This window comes from Maniola hyperantus, chromosome Z (genome assembly GCF_902806685.2).
Source record: "Maniola hyperantus chromosome Z, iAphHyp1.2, whole genome shotgun sequence".
Classification (NCBI taxonomy): Eukaryota; Metazoa; Arthropoda; class Insecta; order Lepidoptera; family Nymphalidae; genus Maniola; species Maniola hyperantus.
Genome location: NC_048564.1, coordinates 672035 through 687856, shown reverse-complemented (window position 1 = coordinate 687856; position 15822 = coordinate 672035). Strand labels below are relative to the sequence as shown.

Below are 15822 nucleotides of genomic sequence, written 5' to 3'. Positions count from 1 at the left end.
ATTCACATTTAGTACGATTTTGGGGTTTTATGCTGGCCAATAAATAAAAAATACGAATTACGTTAAATAGCATACTTTTAGGTTAAATATCATTTCAGGGCATTGATATCTTTAGTGTTGTAATAAAATTTTCATTGTAATATTATTTACCTGCAATTATTGGCCCGCAAAAACCTCTACTGTAGGTGATGTCATTTATTATTTTCTGATTAAATTATTTAATACTTAATTCTGTTGCAGTCACAAAAACCGGAAGAAGTCCGATAGAAAGAAAGGAAAGAAAAGCTCTAAAAAAAGTCAAAACATTGTACCCACCAAAGGAGCTTTGAAAGGATTCGACGGCATAAAGGTTTCAATATTAACATCGGACATCGATATGTCTGCAATCGTCCCTTCCGTAGGAAATTCATTTAAAAAGAAGAAAAAGAATAATTCCAAAAGAAAAAGGGAGCGGAAGAGTTCCGACGTGAGCAGTAAATCTGACAGCGATCACGTAACTAAAGACTCATCTCAGAGAAAAGTGGACGTATATGAGTTCTTAGACACAGAAGATGCTGAGTTGTTTGAATTCAGACCGTCCACTTTAATGGAGAGATTTAAAAGCATAAGTAATAAAGAAATGCCAAGCACATCGAAGACGTATGCGAACGAATTGACGCATTCCTCCAGTGACAGTGTATCTGACGGTGACGACTTTGTGTACATGGATGACTTGCTGTTCAGCGAGGACGAGACCGAGAACAGTGTGCTTTCGTGCGAGATAGGATGTGGAAAAGGCAATAACGAGACCAAGAAAGCATCGCCGCTTAAGAGGAAAGATGTCATCGAGAAGAACGCGGTCATGGGCAAAATATTCAAGCACAATGCTGTTCGTACTGACAAAAAGAACACTAAACATTTCGCGAAGCCTAAGGCTAATCTCGATCAGTTATTCGATAGTTTACTTGAAAATGAACCTAAAGAACAATCGAAGGATGAAGAGCCTCCTAAAGAAGATACTCCGCCTGCTAGCTCGTATTGTATTCTGTCGCCGAAAAGGAAGGAGAATGTACAATCGAAACGTGACGAGCTACCTCCCGTCGTGCTCACGAGGAAACCCGAGCCCAGCATGTCCGTGACTCCTTTCGAAGAATTAATCAGTCAACGAAACGCACACAAATACGAATCAGCAAAAGAATACACCACGCAGAGCCGAGTGATCAAATCGAATACTACATTCGGCAAGTACAGGGACGCAGACGTGGCCGATAACGACTTTTGCAAATCCAAGTATCGCGATTCGCACGAGGAGGTCAAGCATTCGCCTGCGAGAGACGACTGCCGGTGGGCGGCGGAAGAGGCGTCGGAGGCGGGCGGCGTGGCGCGGCAGCGCGCGCGGCGCAAGTGCGCGGTGGGCAAGCAGAACGTGCTGGCCGAGACGTGGAGCTCGGAGTCGGAGGGGGACGCGGCGCCGCGGCCCACCAGTGCCGAGTCGGTGTTGGCGGCGCACGTGCGGCGCAGACGCGCGCGCCGCCGCCGGCCCGCGCCCGCCGCTCGCGCGCGCCCGCCGCCGCTGTGCTGGCCGGGCGACGAGCCCGAGCACCCGCAGCAGCACGGCTGGATCGTGGGCGACAGCCACAAGAAGCTGGTCACCATGCTGGCGCACGCCAAGGGGCGCAAGCGCAGCCACGACGAGCGGCGCTCGCTGCTCGAGTGAACTCGCGCCTCGCGTGGCCCATTGTAAATATCTTGTACATAATATTCTAGCTCTTTATCAATGTCACTTTTTATGACATTTCGACCAGAACTTTAATCTAAATTTTCATTATTTTCTTTTTTGTACATACTGTTTATCTTTTATTATATTTTTATTAACCCAGGAAGCATCGCAACTTTAAACATAGTAAAATTAGACATAAATTGTCTTTTTTAATTATATTAGCTAATTGTAATATTATATTATTAACTTTGGATATTATTTATTGGCATTCGAAAGATTGTTACTTTTCAAATTGAAATGAAATCTTTTAATTTCAATGTACTATCCAACGAAATGTTTATTCGGAGGGATTGAAGCGTGTATCTCTCCGCGAACCTGGAGCTAAGATAATAGGCGTTCGTAGAGTTAGTCATAGAATATCAGCGCTAATTTAATGTGTCTAATAGAAAACTTTCCAGAATATATACACTTTAATGTTATCAGTATCAGCGCTTTCGTATGTGTTATATTAACTACCAAAATTAAATGATTTCTTTTGCCGCGCGAATTTCACATTACGTAGTGACAAAAATACAAAACATTTAAAATTTGGTGTAAAACTTTATAACGTTTGAAAATATGTTGGCTTTAATATAATTTTATTTAGTTAGCTATATTTTTTAAGATGCAGCGTCCTGTAAATAAGTTAGATGTGAATTCCACTATTGAAATATATGATACCTATAAACTGAAATCGATGTGTAAATGTGTAGTGAGCGCCCTTACCCTTCCCTGCGAGGTCGGTTAACAGGCGGTCTATCGATCGATACTTCAAACTGTTGTGTGGTTACATTTCTTGTATTATATTAGTTGTATTGTACTTGCGTGACATTTGGAGAAATGTGGATACAATTTCATTATTACGGTCCAAGATCCCAGTGCTGCCAGACGTTAGTCGTGGGAGAGAGTAGCGTTAATATGAACGTTCAACGCAAGCATAATATCTACTAATTTCGTTTTGAGTCTTGATTTTTATATATGTTTCCTAAGTATCATAATAAATAAAAAAATTAAAGCTAGGTTCTGGCGGCTGGCGATGGGCAGGGAAGTGTCTGGCAGTATTGCATATTAGCGACCCGCCCCGGCTTTGCACGGGTGCAACAATTTTCTCCTTTTTTTTCTGAAAATAAAATCAGCCCTCACACTTTAAGGAAAGTGAGTAATGTTTTACGTAGGTACTTTTAGCAGCTGATACGTAAATATTGCGCGTCGGAACAAACTAGCTTTCAGGCTAGGGCTCTTCTATAGTCGTACAAGAAGGCATTACGTTAGTACCTAAGTAATTAATGTATGTGAGGCCTTACAGAGTGACATATTTCAATAAGAAAAAAATCCTGAAATTAAAGATAATAAAAATTAAACTATAGTAGATGCAATTTAAACTGAGTCGTCGAGTTATCTGTATGTTTCGCTCGCACTTACCTACGACCTGTAAGTGTGAGCGAAACAGACAGATAACTCGACGACTCAGTTTAAAATGCGTTGACTATAGCAGATATGTGTACGTTAAACGTACATTTCGTCTCTCAGAAAATAGTAATCTGACAGTTCTGGGATCATGCTCCGTTATTATTGTGAAGGAATTGTATCGTGAAAACAAAAATATAATTTATTTACAACAGTTTAGCTATATTATTTTCAAATTGATATACTCATAGTTCGCGAAGGCCGGTGACGTGGCTGCGGCGTAATATTATTTGATTTTGGTTTATTTTTGTTCATTGCTGTTTTGAGTAGTGGACCGAGGGATCTTATTTAGTTATCGATGTTTTCTAGTCCGGGGAAGAAACTCCGCGAGCCTCGTCGGCGGCGGGCAAGTCCTATTTGTTACATACAACTTGACGTGATCGGACTATGATACAAATTTTATCCTAATTCTTTCCATACAACAATTGAGATTTTCCTTTCTTTAATTGTTCTATAGAACAAAGAAAACAAACTTTTTTTTTCGTGGCAGGGTCACGAATGTCATCAGGATCATCTCTAGGGTTCCGTACCCGAAGGGTGCCAACGGGATCCTAAAATGATCCTGATGAAATTTCGCTACGATAAAAGAAAAGTTTGTAATGTCCGATGACGACACGTTCTATGGGACCTACCCTCGTCGGCCTCCGAACGTATGATCGTGTATCTATCCGTTATAAAGACTTATTTTGAAGGTTTACTGGAATAACGAGTTAGCGTGTGTAACGAGTTACTTTATCTATGTTTAGCGAATGAAGATGAACGAGTTAATTTCTTTAAATAAAGCTCAATGTTGACACTTTGTTTTCATTTACTTACACACAGCTAGCTCACGACTCTACCGTGTCTCATGAACCGTAGGTAGGCAGCTGATATTTTCAGAGTAGGGAGGGTATGCCGCTCTCATCATCATCCTCATGATCAACCCATCGCCGGCTCACTACAGAGCACGGGTCTCCTCTCAGAGTGAGAAGGGTTTTTACCATAGTCTACCACGCTGGCCATGTGCGGATTGGTAGACTTCACACACTTTTGAGAACATTATAGAGAACTATCAGGCATGCAGGTTTCCTCACGATGTTTTCTTTCACCGTTAAAGCAAGTGATATTTTATTAATTAAAACGCACATAACTCCGAAAAGTTAGAGGTGCGTGCCCGGGATCGAACCCCCGACCTAAGCGCACTAGCCTACCACAGCTTTTTGGCCGCTATAGCGTCAAATAAAATTTACAAAATAGCCGCCATGTACCTAAATTTAAAAGTACACAATCTTGTACGATGGTACGGAACCTTTCGTTTGCGAGTTCGACACGCATTTGACCGGTTTTTAACTTTCTTTTACCCGAGAAACTATTGGGCCGATATTCGAGCATCTTTATGTCGATCTTATTATTGATATTGTATGTTTATCTTTTTATATATTACTAGCTTATGCCCGCGACTTTGTCAGCGTGGACTACACAAATTTCGAACACATGTTATACCCCCTTAGGGGTTGAATTTTCAAAAATCCTTTTTTAGCGGATGTCTACGTCGTAATAGCTAGATAGCTTATGCTAGTGCCTATAGTAGAGACGTACCTACCTATCTACGCGTCTTTCATTTCATTTCAGCGAGAAGCTACTTGTTTATCGTAATCTAATGGGAACACCGCCAGAAGAAGTCGATTCCACAGTTTGCATGTGCATGAACCCGAAAAAAGGATCTGGCACAACGGGCGGTCGAAGTGCAGCAGGCAGCTAGGTGGTATGGGTGAAATCGCTTGCAGTGGCGTGCGGTGCGGTTGTAGAAAAAGGAGGGTGACTTTTTTTTCAAGATAAGGAAAAATGGACTACATAATTTATTTAAAACGATTTAATTCGTGAGCTGTATGTTTTTCCGGTGTGGTGTCCCGGGACTCCTGGTCTTGACTCGGACGAGGATGATCACTCCCAGGACTAGCACCAAGCAGCTGAGAGCTATGACTACTGGTACGAGGATGTCTACCAGCCTCAAATTGGCGAGCAATCGGTTCTTCACCATGTCCACGAAGTCATCTGGTAAGTCCATGCCCTGGAAAAAACTTTAATGAATTTATGTATCTTATTTCTTGTAGGACAGCCTGTGCCACTTACAACGCATAAAATTTAACTCCTCACACGCCTTTTTAACTTTTGTGTCTAATTTCATGTCAAAAGTACAATTTTAGTCCTTTTATTGAAGGTGACCCGTACTTTTGGCATGACAGTTGACCCATAGAGTTAAAATAGCGCGTGAGTAGTCATTTTGTACGGACTATAAAGTGACTATATTGGTGATATGTCAAGACTACCACCAGTACCACCGGTTAGGAAAGAAGATACTACTGAGTAGAGTAGCATCTTCGAAATAGAATGGATTAAATAGCACTATTTGGTGTTATTTAATCTATGACAGAGTGAACTATACTATGATTATCCGTTAGATTAAGACACGGTTTGCCCATTCGACATATCAATGTGTTTGACGTAGGTACTTTGATGCAGACAGTGATGTGGTTATCTCAAGTCTATGGATGCAGATATCAAAACTTCGTATGTCCGTGGCTTCGTATGTATGTTCGTGGCTTACTAAGATTTAGTAGATATACCTACCGATAATATGAAGCTGTTTTCAATAAAATCAATAACAGCCGGTAACAGCTATATTTATAACAAATCAATTTCATAGAATACATAGACACAAGATAGAATACGGCTTCGGTCTTACTCTGTGGTCTTACTGATATAACAAATCTACGACCAATATTGGATGTTTCTTCGGACTCATTTAGGACCCTTTAATTTCGATGTCGATGTGATTTGGTAATGAGGAGATCCGTAGAAGAATTAGAGTAACCGACATAGCTCAACTAGTTGCGAAGCTGAAGTGGCAATGGGCAGGGCACATAGTTCGTAATAGCCGATAGACGTTGGGGTCCCAAGGTGCTGGAATGGCAGTCTCGCACCGGAAGACGCAGTGTTGAAGACCCCCCGCCTAGGTGGACAGACGACATCAGACGAGCCGCTGGATGGCGGCGGCGCAAGACAGTGGCGTGTGGAAGTCCCTACAAGAGACCTCTATGTCCAGCAGTGGACGTCTATCGGTTGATGATGATGATGATATAGTAGGTACGCAACAGGTCGAGATGGAAATCGGGAAGGGAACACCCCGCACACCCGACAAGCCCCCGCGTTAATCCAGTGCCGGCGACGTGCGTGTGTGTAGGGCGTCCCCCCGCCTCATACCCCATTGCCATCTCAACCTGTGGCGGAGTATACCTCTTCCACCCACAGTATCGGCATGAGGGTAGTGCGCAAGGGCTGCGTGGCGGGGATCGCGGTGACGGGCCGCATGAACACGTTAAACTGCGCCCTCTTCATGCCGCGGACGACTGTGCCGGTGTTCTAGAGAGAATAAAACAAATTGTCATCATCATTATCATCTTCTGAATCCATCGCCGGCCGACTGTTGAGCACAGGTCACCTCTCAGAATGAGAATGGTGTAGAACTGTAGAAGCACTTTTTACTGAATTTAAAATTGCTAATTCCTTGTTTTTAGAGAATTATGTTTGGCAGGAAGGTAGGTCTTACAGCAGACATGAGGGGAAAAATATGAAAACCTTGAATTCGTGGTTACATCACAAGAAAAAATCTCTAACTCCTCGCAGTTATGTGCGTATTAAGCTATACCTGTCACTCGCTTTAATGGCAAGGAAAACATCGCGAGGAAAGCTGCATGCCTGAGAGTTTTTTACAATACCTATTATGTTCTCAATGAAAGCTGTGGGAAGTCTAGTGTCGGCTTTACTTGCGATGCAAGGTGTGCAGCGCACACGGGCGCAGGGTTGTATGGTGTATTGTTGTATAGTATGGTAAAGGATGCCAATCCACAATAATTGGCCAGCGAGGTGGAAACCATTCTTTTGGCTCTGATAGGGGAGCTGTTCTCAGTAGTGGCTCAGTTTGACGACCTCCCTGGCGCAGTAGTAAGCGCTGTGGTGTTATTAGTGGGAGGTCGCGGGTTCGATTCCTGGCAGGGATTTGGAATTTTATAATTCCTAATTTCTGGTCTGGTCTGGTGGGAGGCCTCGGCCGTGGCTAGTTACTACCCTACCGACAAAGTCGTGCCGCCAAGCGATTTAGCGTTCCGGTACGATGCCGTGTAGAAACCAAAGGTGTATGATTTTAATAAAAACTGCCATACTCCTTCCAGGTTAGCCCGCACCCACCTTAGACTGCATCGCCACTTACCATCAGGTGAGATTGCAGTCAAGGGCTAATTTGTATTTGAATTAAAAAAAAGTGGACACGGGTAGAAATGATGAAGATCTGTACTTACAGGTTCCAGGTCGACGAACAACCTGTGCTGCTCCTCATCGGGACGCATGCCGATGAGACCGTTCCTATACCCGAAGTCGGCATACAAGAAGTGAGGGTAGCTCAGCACCATAAGAGCACCTGCCAACAAAAATTTATCCCCTTCCATTCAAAAAGTGTACAATGGTACCCAACAGGAGTGTTACAGATATTCATTTCCGCAAATGCGGAACATTTGCATTAACTCAGACATCCGCATTGTGAATTTCTAATAATCCACATCCGCATATACATCCGATGTCAAGATATTGGCATCTGCAACAACCCTGTTCACACACGCCACGCCGCACAGTCGGTCTCCGCCTGTGCGGCTCTCTGCGCCTCGTTTAAATGAAATGAATGAAATGAAAATCTTTTTTATTCGTATAAACTTTTACAAGTGCTTACGAATAGTCGGATGCATCTACCACTGGTTCGGAATGCCTTTCCTGCCGAGAAGAACCAGCAAGAAACTCGGCGGTTGCTCTTTTCAAATATTTGATATAGGTACACGATTATGCCATGTATAAAATAGTATTTGCAGTCTTGTGCGTTGCTGGAACGAGCTGCAGGTCAAATCCACGCTCTTTTATCATTTAGATAATCTTCAATTGTGTAATATGCTTTTTTCAGGAGCATATTTTTAATAGATTTTTTAAACTTGTGCAAAGGTAAGTCCAAAATAGTTTGCGGGATTTTATTATAAAAGGTAATACCCATACCCACAAATGACTTTTGGACTTTCCTGAGGCGGAAGGCAGGAGCTGCAAGTTTGTCTCTGTTTCTAGTTAGCCTATTGTGTAGATCACCAATTTTCTTGTAACTAAGAATATTTTGTCTTACAAAAATTATGTTATTATAAATATATTGAGAGGCTACAGTAAGGATATCTATTTCCTTAAATTTCTCTCGAAGGGAATCGCGTGGTCTTAAGTTATAAATTGCGCGTATTGCCCTTTTTTGTAATACAAAAATTGTCCCAATATCTGCCGCTTTACCCCATATTAAGATTCCATAAGACATAATACTATGGAAGTAAGCAAAATATACTATCTTTGCGGTTTCCACGTCAGTTAACTGCAGAATCTTTCTAACAGCGTAAGCGGCAGAGCTTAATTTGCTAGCAAGAGTTAATATATGGGTGCCCCATTGAAGCATCGCATCTAAGGTTATCCCCAAAAATGTTGTAGTCTCTTCTATTTTCAATGTATCGTTATTTATCATTAAATTAATGTTACTTGTGTTCTTGGCATTGGGCAGTGCGAATTCAACACACATAGTTTTTTTTGCATTTAAAAGTAAATTATTTACGGTAAACCAGTGAGTTACCTGAGTGAGTTTGACATCATTATCTTCAAAATGGCGGATTTTATGCACTTTCATGTGCGGACTGAAAAAATGCAGTAAAAACCGCAGTCAGGGTTTTTTGAAACTTTTTAAATTATTCCTAACTAGATGATACCCGCGGCCTCGTCCGCGTGGATATCGGTTTTTGAAAAATCCTGTGGGAACTCTTCAATTTTCCGGGATAAAAAGTAGCCTGTGTCCTTCCCCGGGATGCAAACTTTCTCAGTACCAAATTTCGTTAAAATCGGTTGAACGGTTGAGTCGTGAAAAGCTAGCAGACAGACAGACACACTTTCGCATTTATAATATTACTATGGAAGTATGGATTATTTTTATTATTAAATCCCCTGGACCATAAGTAGTTTCCTACAACAATTAAAAACTTGTACTCAAATCATAATAACTTATTAATAAACAAGAACATGAAATCTTCGTTTTATTATTCATCAATAAAACTGGCTCTATTAATTTTAAGACCAGCTTCCTCAGTACCTGATGGTGATGAGTAGGTACTAGGTAGGTATGATACGCGACAGGTCGAGATGGCAATTGGGGGTGGGGACGCTCCGCACACCCGCACAGCCCCCGCGCTAACTCGGTGCGGGCGAGCGTGGGTGACGTGCGGGTCCGGGCCTTCCCTACGCCTCATGCCTCGATTGACATTTCAACCTGTCTCGTACTATATACGAATCAAAAACAATTTCTAGTCTATTCAGGTCCTAGACACTTTGTACTGACATTGATGTTTATAGAATTTTAAATCAGCCTTGTTCGCATAATACAGTAAGTGCATTTTTCTATGGTTCCGTATTAAAATGGTAAAAAAGGCGGTTTTTTTATTGAACCACCAACGGAACTAAGTATATTAAAAAAATAAGTACATTATTCAAATCCTAGGTGCCAGGTCAACATACGATTCCAGGCAGCTACATAAAGCATGTAAATTAATACGGATAAGTCGTGCGAAAGAACTTAAAATTGATTAACAGCTTTTGTAAGAAACACAAGGTTAAAAAAAACCCGGCCAAGTGTGAGTCAGGCTCGCGCATCGAGGGTTCTGTGCAACAGACGCATTTTTTCGACATTTTGCACTATAATTCAAAAACTATGATGCTTAAAAATAAATAAAAATCTGTTTTAGAAGTCAGCTAATCCTTCACGAACAAAAGTTGTGCGTTCCGAAACAAAGGGAGTTCGTTTTTGAGGTGGGTTGAATAATTTAACAAATAATGAAATCACTTAAGTTTAATGATATAGGAAATAGATTTATGTTAATTAAGAGCATCAATTCGCTATCAAGCCTTATTTAACAATTCATTTCATTCCTTTGATTAAATGAATTAAAAAAGTATACGTTTCCTTCCAAGGTACGGAACCTTTGGTGCGCGAGTTTAACTCGCACTTGATCGGTTTTTTTGTATTGCACTTAAGCTAGTACGGCGTCACCGGGCTGAGGGAAACGTGAAGGGAAATTGAGGGCACTAGCGGTATACATTATTTAAAAGGTATATTACATTTCGTTCCACGTAAAAATACTGAGTGAGGATTTTTTTTTAAATAGATATAGCGAGCAAACGAGCAGGCGGGTCACCTGATGTTAAGTGATTATCGCCGCCCATGAACATTGGCAGGATGCCGCGGCTGGTTGCGATGGCATGCTTAGGGACGCCAAGGCATGCGACGGTAACTTCTTAACTGCGTTGTGTATTTGGCAACGGATGCTTCACCAAAACCCCCTGCTGTGCCGTTCGTACTGCGCGCTGGCCCGCGGCATTAATAGCTGCAACGAAGTGCCTATACAAAGTGCTCTCGAATAAAATTCGCGCTAAAATCGTGGAACGAGCTGACCTACTTTCAGTATTTAATTTAATTTTAATAGCTTACTAATACATTGGAGTCTTTTTGTTTTGAAACTTTTTGTCTTGTCGCCTTCCCGTACACACTTCTTGGTGCGATAAGTACACATTGAAAACCACGGACTTGGAGTTGCTAGATACCATCCATCCAGGCGTACCCAACTTCGGGCGTCTTCAAAATCAGCGATTACCGGTGCGGGACTCCCAACTTTCTAACTCTCTCTCTCTACACTCTCTTTAGCATCTCGGGTCTATGTGCGTGTGAAATTTATAAAATAAAAAGCGAGATTAAATGTAATTTTTTTAAACTTTTGAGGTTTTGCATCGCGATTTTTATTTCACGTGATATTTCCCATGCTCTGTAAAATGGTCTCCATCTCCAGTTGAGGTTCGATTCGTGTCTGGTCGACCTACGGTCGCTAGTATCTCCATAGTTTTAATGCAAAGCAAAATTTACCAATTTTTAATTAAAAAAGTGTGTCCACTATTGCAAAAGTATTTGCTTTCAAGAAGTAAAAAGCTGTTGGATTCATGGGTTAAATAAGGTCGTTAGTTTAAAATTATATTGCACATAAAGGCGCATTTACACGTTCGTATGAGTAATGAGGGGCGAGACGAGACACGAGACGAGACAAGAGATGCGTCTAGCTAGTAACATAATTTTTGTCTCTGGTTTCATTTCGCATTAGATTACTAGACTTGTTTTTAAAGAATATATTAGCCCTGTTAAATGACTAATCCCCTTTCCTCTCCAACTAAGCGTGAAGCTTGTGCTATGAGTAGGTACGACAATAATGCAACGGGCGGGGTTTGAAGTTTGAACCGTCGACCTTTCAGTTCACTCCTTTACCAGTTAGCTATTTAGGCTTATTTTAAAGATACTCAGACTGTGATTGGTAGGAAACGCAGACCGCGCAGGAGTGTATGAGAGTTGCGATTCAAGACGGGACGGGAAGATACACGGTAAAAGTCTAAAGAAAGATACCTAGTAAATTGAAGTGGGTGTCTGTAGTTCGCGACAGGTCAAGATGGCAATCAGGATATGGGGTGGGAGAACGCCCCGCACACCCGCACAGCACCCGCGCTATCCCGCACCAGGTTAGCGCGGGGGCTGAGCGGATATGCGGGGCGTTCCCACACCGATTGCCATCCCGACCTTTCGTGTACTAAAGGTAGGTGGTAGGTAGACATAGATAGATAGATAGAGGCCTGTTACAATGCTGCCCAATTGCACAGCATAGCGTGTGCAACTTTCAAGATTTCACGTTTTGACCTTTAACATTATTTAAAAATGCATGCATCAATTTATAATATCTCCTATATGATCAATTTAAAAAGCCTCGACAGCTCAACGGTTAAAGAAGCGGACTAAAATGCGTAAGGTCGGCGGCGGTTCGAATCCCACGCGTTCCAATATTGTCGTACCAATAGGCAATACACTTACTAGGCAAACTAGAAACCAATTCCAACGCTCTGCCTCGGGAAAGTCCAAAAGTCATTTGTGGCAATGACTTTTGGACCTTATATAACAAAGTTCGGCAAAAGATTGGACTTGCCTTTACACAAGTTTAAACATCTATTACAAGTATGCTCCTGAAAAAAACATAAACCCATACTTAACACAATCGAAGATTATGTAAATGATACAAGAGCGTGAATTTGACCTGCAGCTCGCTTTAGCAATGCGCGGGACTGCAATTACTTTTATTGGAATCTTTTAAAAGAGCAACCGCCGAGTTTCTTGCTGGTTATTCTCGGTAAGAAAGGTATTCCGAACCAGTAATAGATGCATTTGACGATTCTAAGGTACCTACTTGTCAAAGTTAATTGTCTAAAATATTTCTATTTTTGCTATTTATAAAAAAAAAGTTCATCATCTTGTACGATGGTACAGAACCCTTCGTGTGGGAGTCCAACTCGACGATAGTCAACATGCAGCATATACTTACATAGCCCTCCAAGTTCCAAGTGCGTCATATTGGGCCGGAAGTAGCTAGATATCTCGAGCAAATGATTGAATGCAATACCTGAAATAGGTCCATTCAGAATAGGTACATATCGATTTCCATACAGAACAGAATTGAATTGTCTGTCTGCGACTTGAATAACTGCTATTATTAAAGTCATCAATAATTATAGACGTTGTCAAAACCCGACCGTTTTGTGCTTTTAGCTCGTTTATTTCAGTAACTAAACCACCAAAGCTATCGATTTGTAGAATAGTTTGCAACGATGTATGCCTGACCTAATAGCAAATCTTGCAAAAAAAATACATAAAATCAAAATCGAAATTTCTAACAATTCTACGGTCACTATGCAACGTCTGTAACTACCGAAATTACCTACGACTTACCGGCGACTACCACAGGCTGGTCGGGAGCGGAATAGGTACGGTCGGCCTCAGAATTCCAGTAGCAATTCGCCAAAACTGTTGCATCAAAAACCAGTCGCACTTATGAACTCCTTCCATTACCAACTCCTTCCATTTGATCGGATCCAAAGGCGGGCTGTTCGACTTGTGGACGATCCCAAACTAACCGGCTCGTTGGAAAGCCTGGAGCACCGCAGAGACGTTAGCTCTCTATGCGTGTTCTATCACCTTTATAATGGGTAGTGCTCTGAAGAGCTTTTTGACCTCATTCCATCCTCCTTTTTCTACAACCGCACCGCGCGCCACCGTAAGGAATTTTACCCTCACCACCTGGGTGTGTTGTGCACTTCGACCGTCCGCTGTGCCAGATCCTTCTTTCCACGCACATGCAAACTGTGGAACCAACTCCCATCGGCGGTGTTCCCACTTAACATCAGATGACCCGCCTGCTCGTTTGCTCGCTATCTCTATTTTAAAAAAAAACTTCTATAAAAGTGCCAAAACACGCCACACAAACACTCAGATGTGCGCACAACCGTGCCGTGCAGTGCAAGCGAATGCGATCATTAAGGTACTAAACGAGTTTTGGCCTTTGACTGTACGTACAGTACTTAAACTCGAGCCGCAGGGAGCCGCTGGTTTTTTTTTTATATCTAATTAGAACGGCAGTGCCACTTACACTAACTAGATGATTAATAATAAATTTAAATACAAATAAAGGTACAAGAAAAAATACATAAAATACAAAACGATAAAAGATCAAAATTTATTTTAAATGGATGGCGGCGGCGCAAGACCGTGGCGTGTAGAAGTCCCTACAAGAGACCTGTGTCCAGCTGTGGACGTCTTGATGATGATGATGACTGTGCATAAAGTTAAACGAAATCTGAGAGTGATAATTTAGCTTTTTTAAAAACTCAAAAGTCCGATTTTTTAAAAAAACTACGTCTTTTCCTTGGAAGGACATGAACAGCACCATCTGTGAGAACGTCCTCCGAAAAGATAGTTATTGGGCAAACTATAGAAAATAATAATTTAACACGGACGAAGTCGCGAGCAGCTGCTAGTATTCAATATTTACTTTGTTCTGTTAATCCTATAGTTACTCTCCTCTTGTTCGGCTACCCCTTTGAGTATCCTATCACTCCTATGACATCAAACACTGGCGAAATTCGACCGCGCTTTGATGTGTCTCTCTGTGTGTACTATATACACGACTGTACCAAACTCAAACTGAAAACGGAATTTTATTTTAAATGTGAAAGTGTGTTTTTTGTTGGTTTGTTTGTTTGTTCGTTTGTTGATTTGTCGCAACGGTGCAACGGATTGACGTGATTTTTTGCATGGGTATAGAAGGGTATAGAAGACCTGGATAGTGACGGCTACTTTTATCCCGGAAAATCAAAGAGTTCCCACGGGATTTTTAAAAAACCTAATTCCACGCAGACGAAGTAGCGGGTATCACAGAATATACGGACCTAATATCGTCCTCCTAGAACGAAAAGTGACTTAACCCAAAAATGACGAATTTTTTAAATTAAAACTAATATTTTTAACTGAAAACATCGACTAGTATACTGAAAGTATCGATAAAGTAGTTTGTAAGCTGTGGCCTAAATATGTTATGTACCGAACCCTAAACGAGCAAGGCCCGACTCGCACTTGACCAGTTTTTAATAAACTAAGTAAGACTCATAGTTATGAGTAATTCATCAGATATTTTAATTATACTTAGTAGGTAGGAACAATCCAAACTAACGTATAGTACTTTTGTATATTTTTATTTATTTATTCAAAGACAAGCCCTTGACTGCAATCTCACCTGGTAGTAAGTGATGATGATGCAGTCTAAGATGGAAGCGGGCTAACCTGGAAGGGGCATAGCAGTTTTTATTAAACCCATGCCCCTTTTGTTTCTACACGGCATCGTACCGGAACGCTAAATCGCTTGGCGGCAAGGCTTTCTCGGTAGGGTGGTAACTACCCAGACCAGACTAGAGATTTAGAAATGATAAAATTGCAAACCCTGCCAGGAATCAAACCCGGGACCTCCACTAATAAGACCACAGTGCTTACCACTGCGCCAGGGAGGTCGTCAAAAAGCTTACCTAGTTTGCCTCTCTTTTGAATATGAAACTAACCAAACAAACTCAATGAGAGAGATTCTAGGAACTAAGAAATTAATACTCATATACATATTATGTTTGTGGTTTACCAAATTCCCGTTAAAATAATAATTATTACATAACATTTAGTTCAATGGTATACGGGCTTATGGATTTACATACAAATTTTTAAATCCATGCAATCGATTTTGTTAAGATTTTGTAAGTGATAAGGGTTCCGTTTTTCCTTTTGAGGTACAGAACCCTAAAAAAAACCGGCCAAGTGCGAGTCAGGCTCGCGCACTGGAGGGTTCTGTACTACAGTCGTATTTTTTCGACATTTTGCAGGATAATTCAAAAACTATGATACATAAAAATCTGTTTTAGAATGCACAGGTGAAGACCATTCATATGATACCCCACTTGATATAGTTATCTTACTTAGAAAATTGAAAATACTATTTATTAGTTCATGACCACAATTAAATTTTTTTTGTGTGATCTAACCCTAAATTCACGGTTTTCAGATTTTTCCCCTAAAGCCAGCTATAAGACCCACCTACCTGCCAAATTTCATGATTCTA

General features: G+C 41.3%; 2 protein-coding genes across 4 annotated transcripts in view; one reads left to right on the top strand and one right to left on the bottom strand.

Moving 5' to 3' along the window:
• The window catches only part of LOC117995637 (uncharacterized), a 41886-nt gene extending 37887 nt beyond the window's left edge, over window positions 1–3999 (top strand). For all 3 annotated transcript variants that reach the window (XM_069508955.1, XM_069508956.1, XM_069508954.1), the window contains one exon: window positions 241–3999. In XM_069508955.1, the coding sequence (XP_069365056.1) occupies window positions 241–1696 (1456 nt within the window). In that variant the 3' untranslated portion in view covers window positions 1697–3999. The remainder of the gene's footprint in view (window positions 1–240) is intronic.
• A 1058-nt stretch (window positions 4000–5057) lies between these two features.
• Snmp2 (Sensory neuron membrane protein 2) overlaps window positions 5058–15822 on the bottom strand; it is a 36968-nt gene continuing 26203 nt past the window's right edge. The window contains exons 6-8 of the mRNA XM_034983564.2: window positions 7543–7661; window positions 6482–6607; window positions 5058–5255 (exon numbers count right to left, since the gene is read on the bottom strand). Coding sequence (XP_034839455.2) covers window positions 5058–5255; window positions 6482–6607; window positions 7543–7661 — 443 coding nt within the window. The remainder of the gene's footprint in view (window positions 5256–6481; window positions 6608–7542; window positions 7662–15822) is intronic.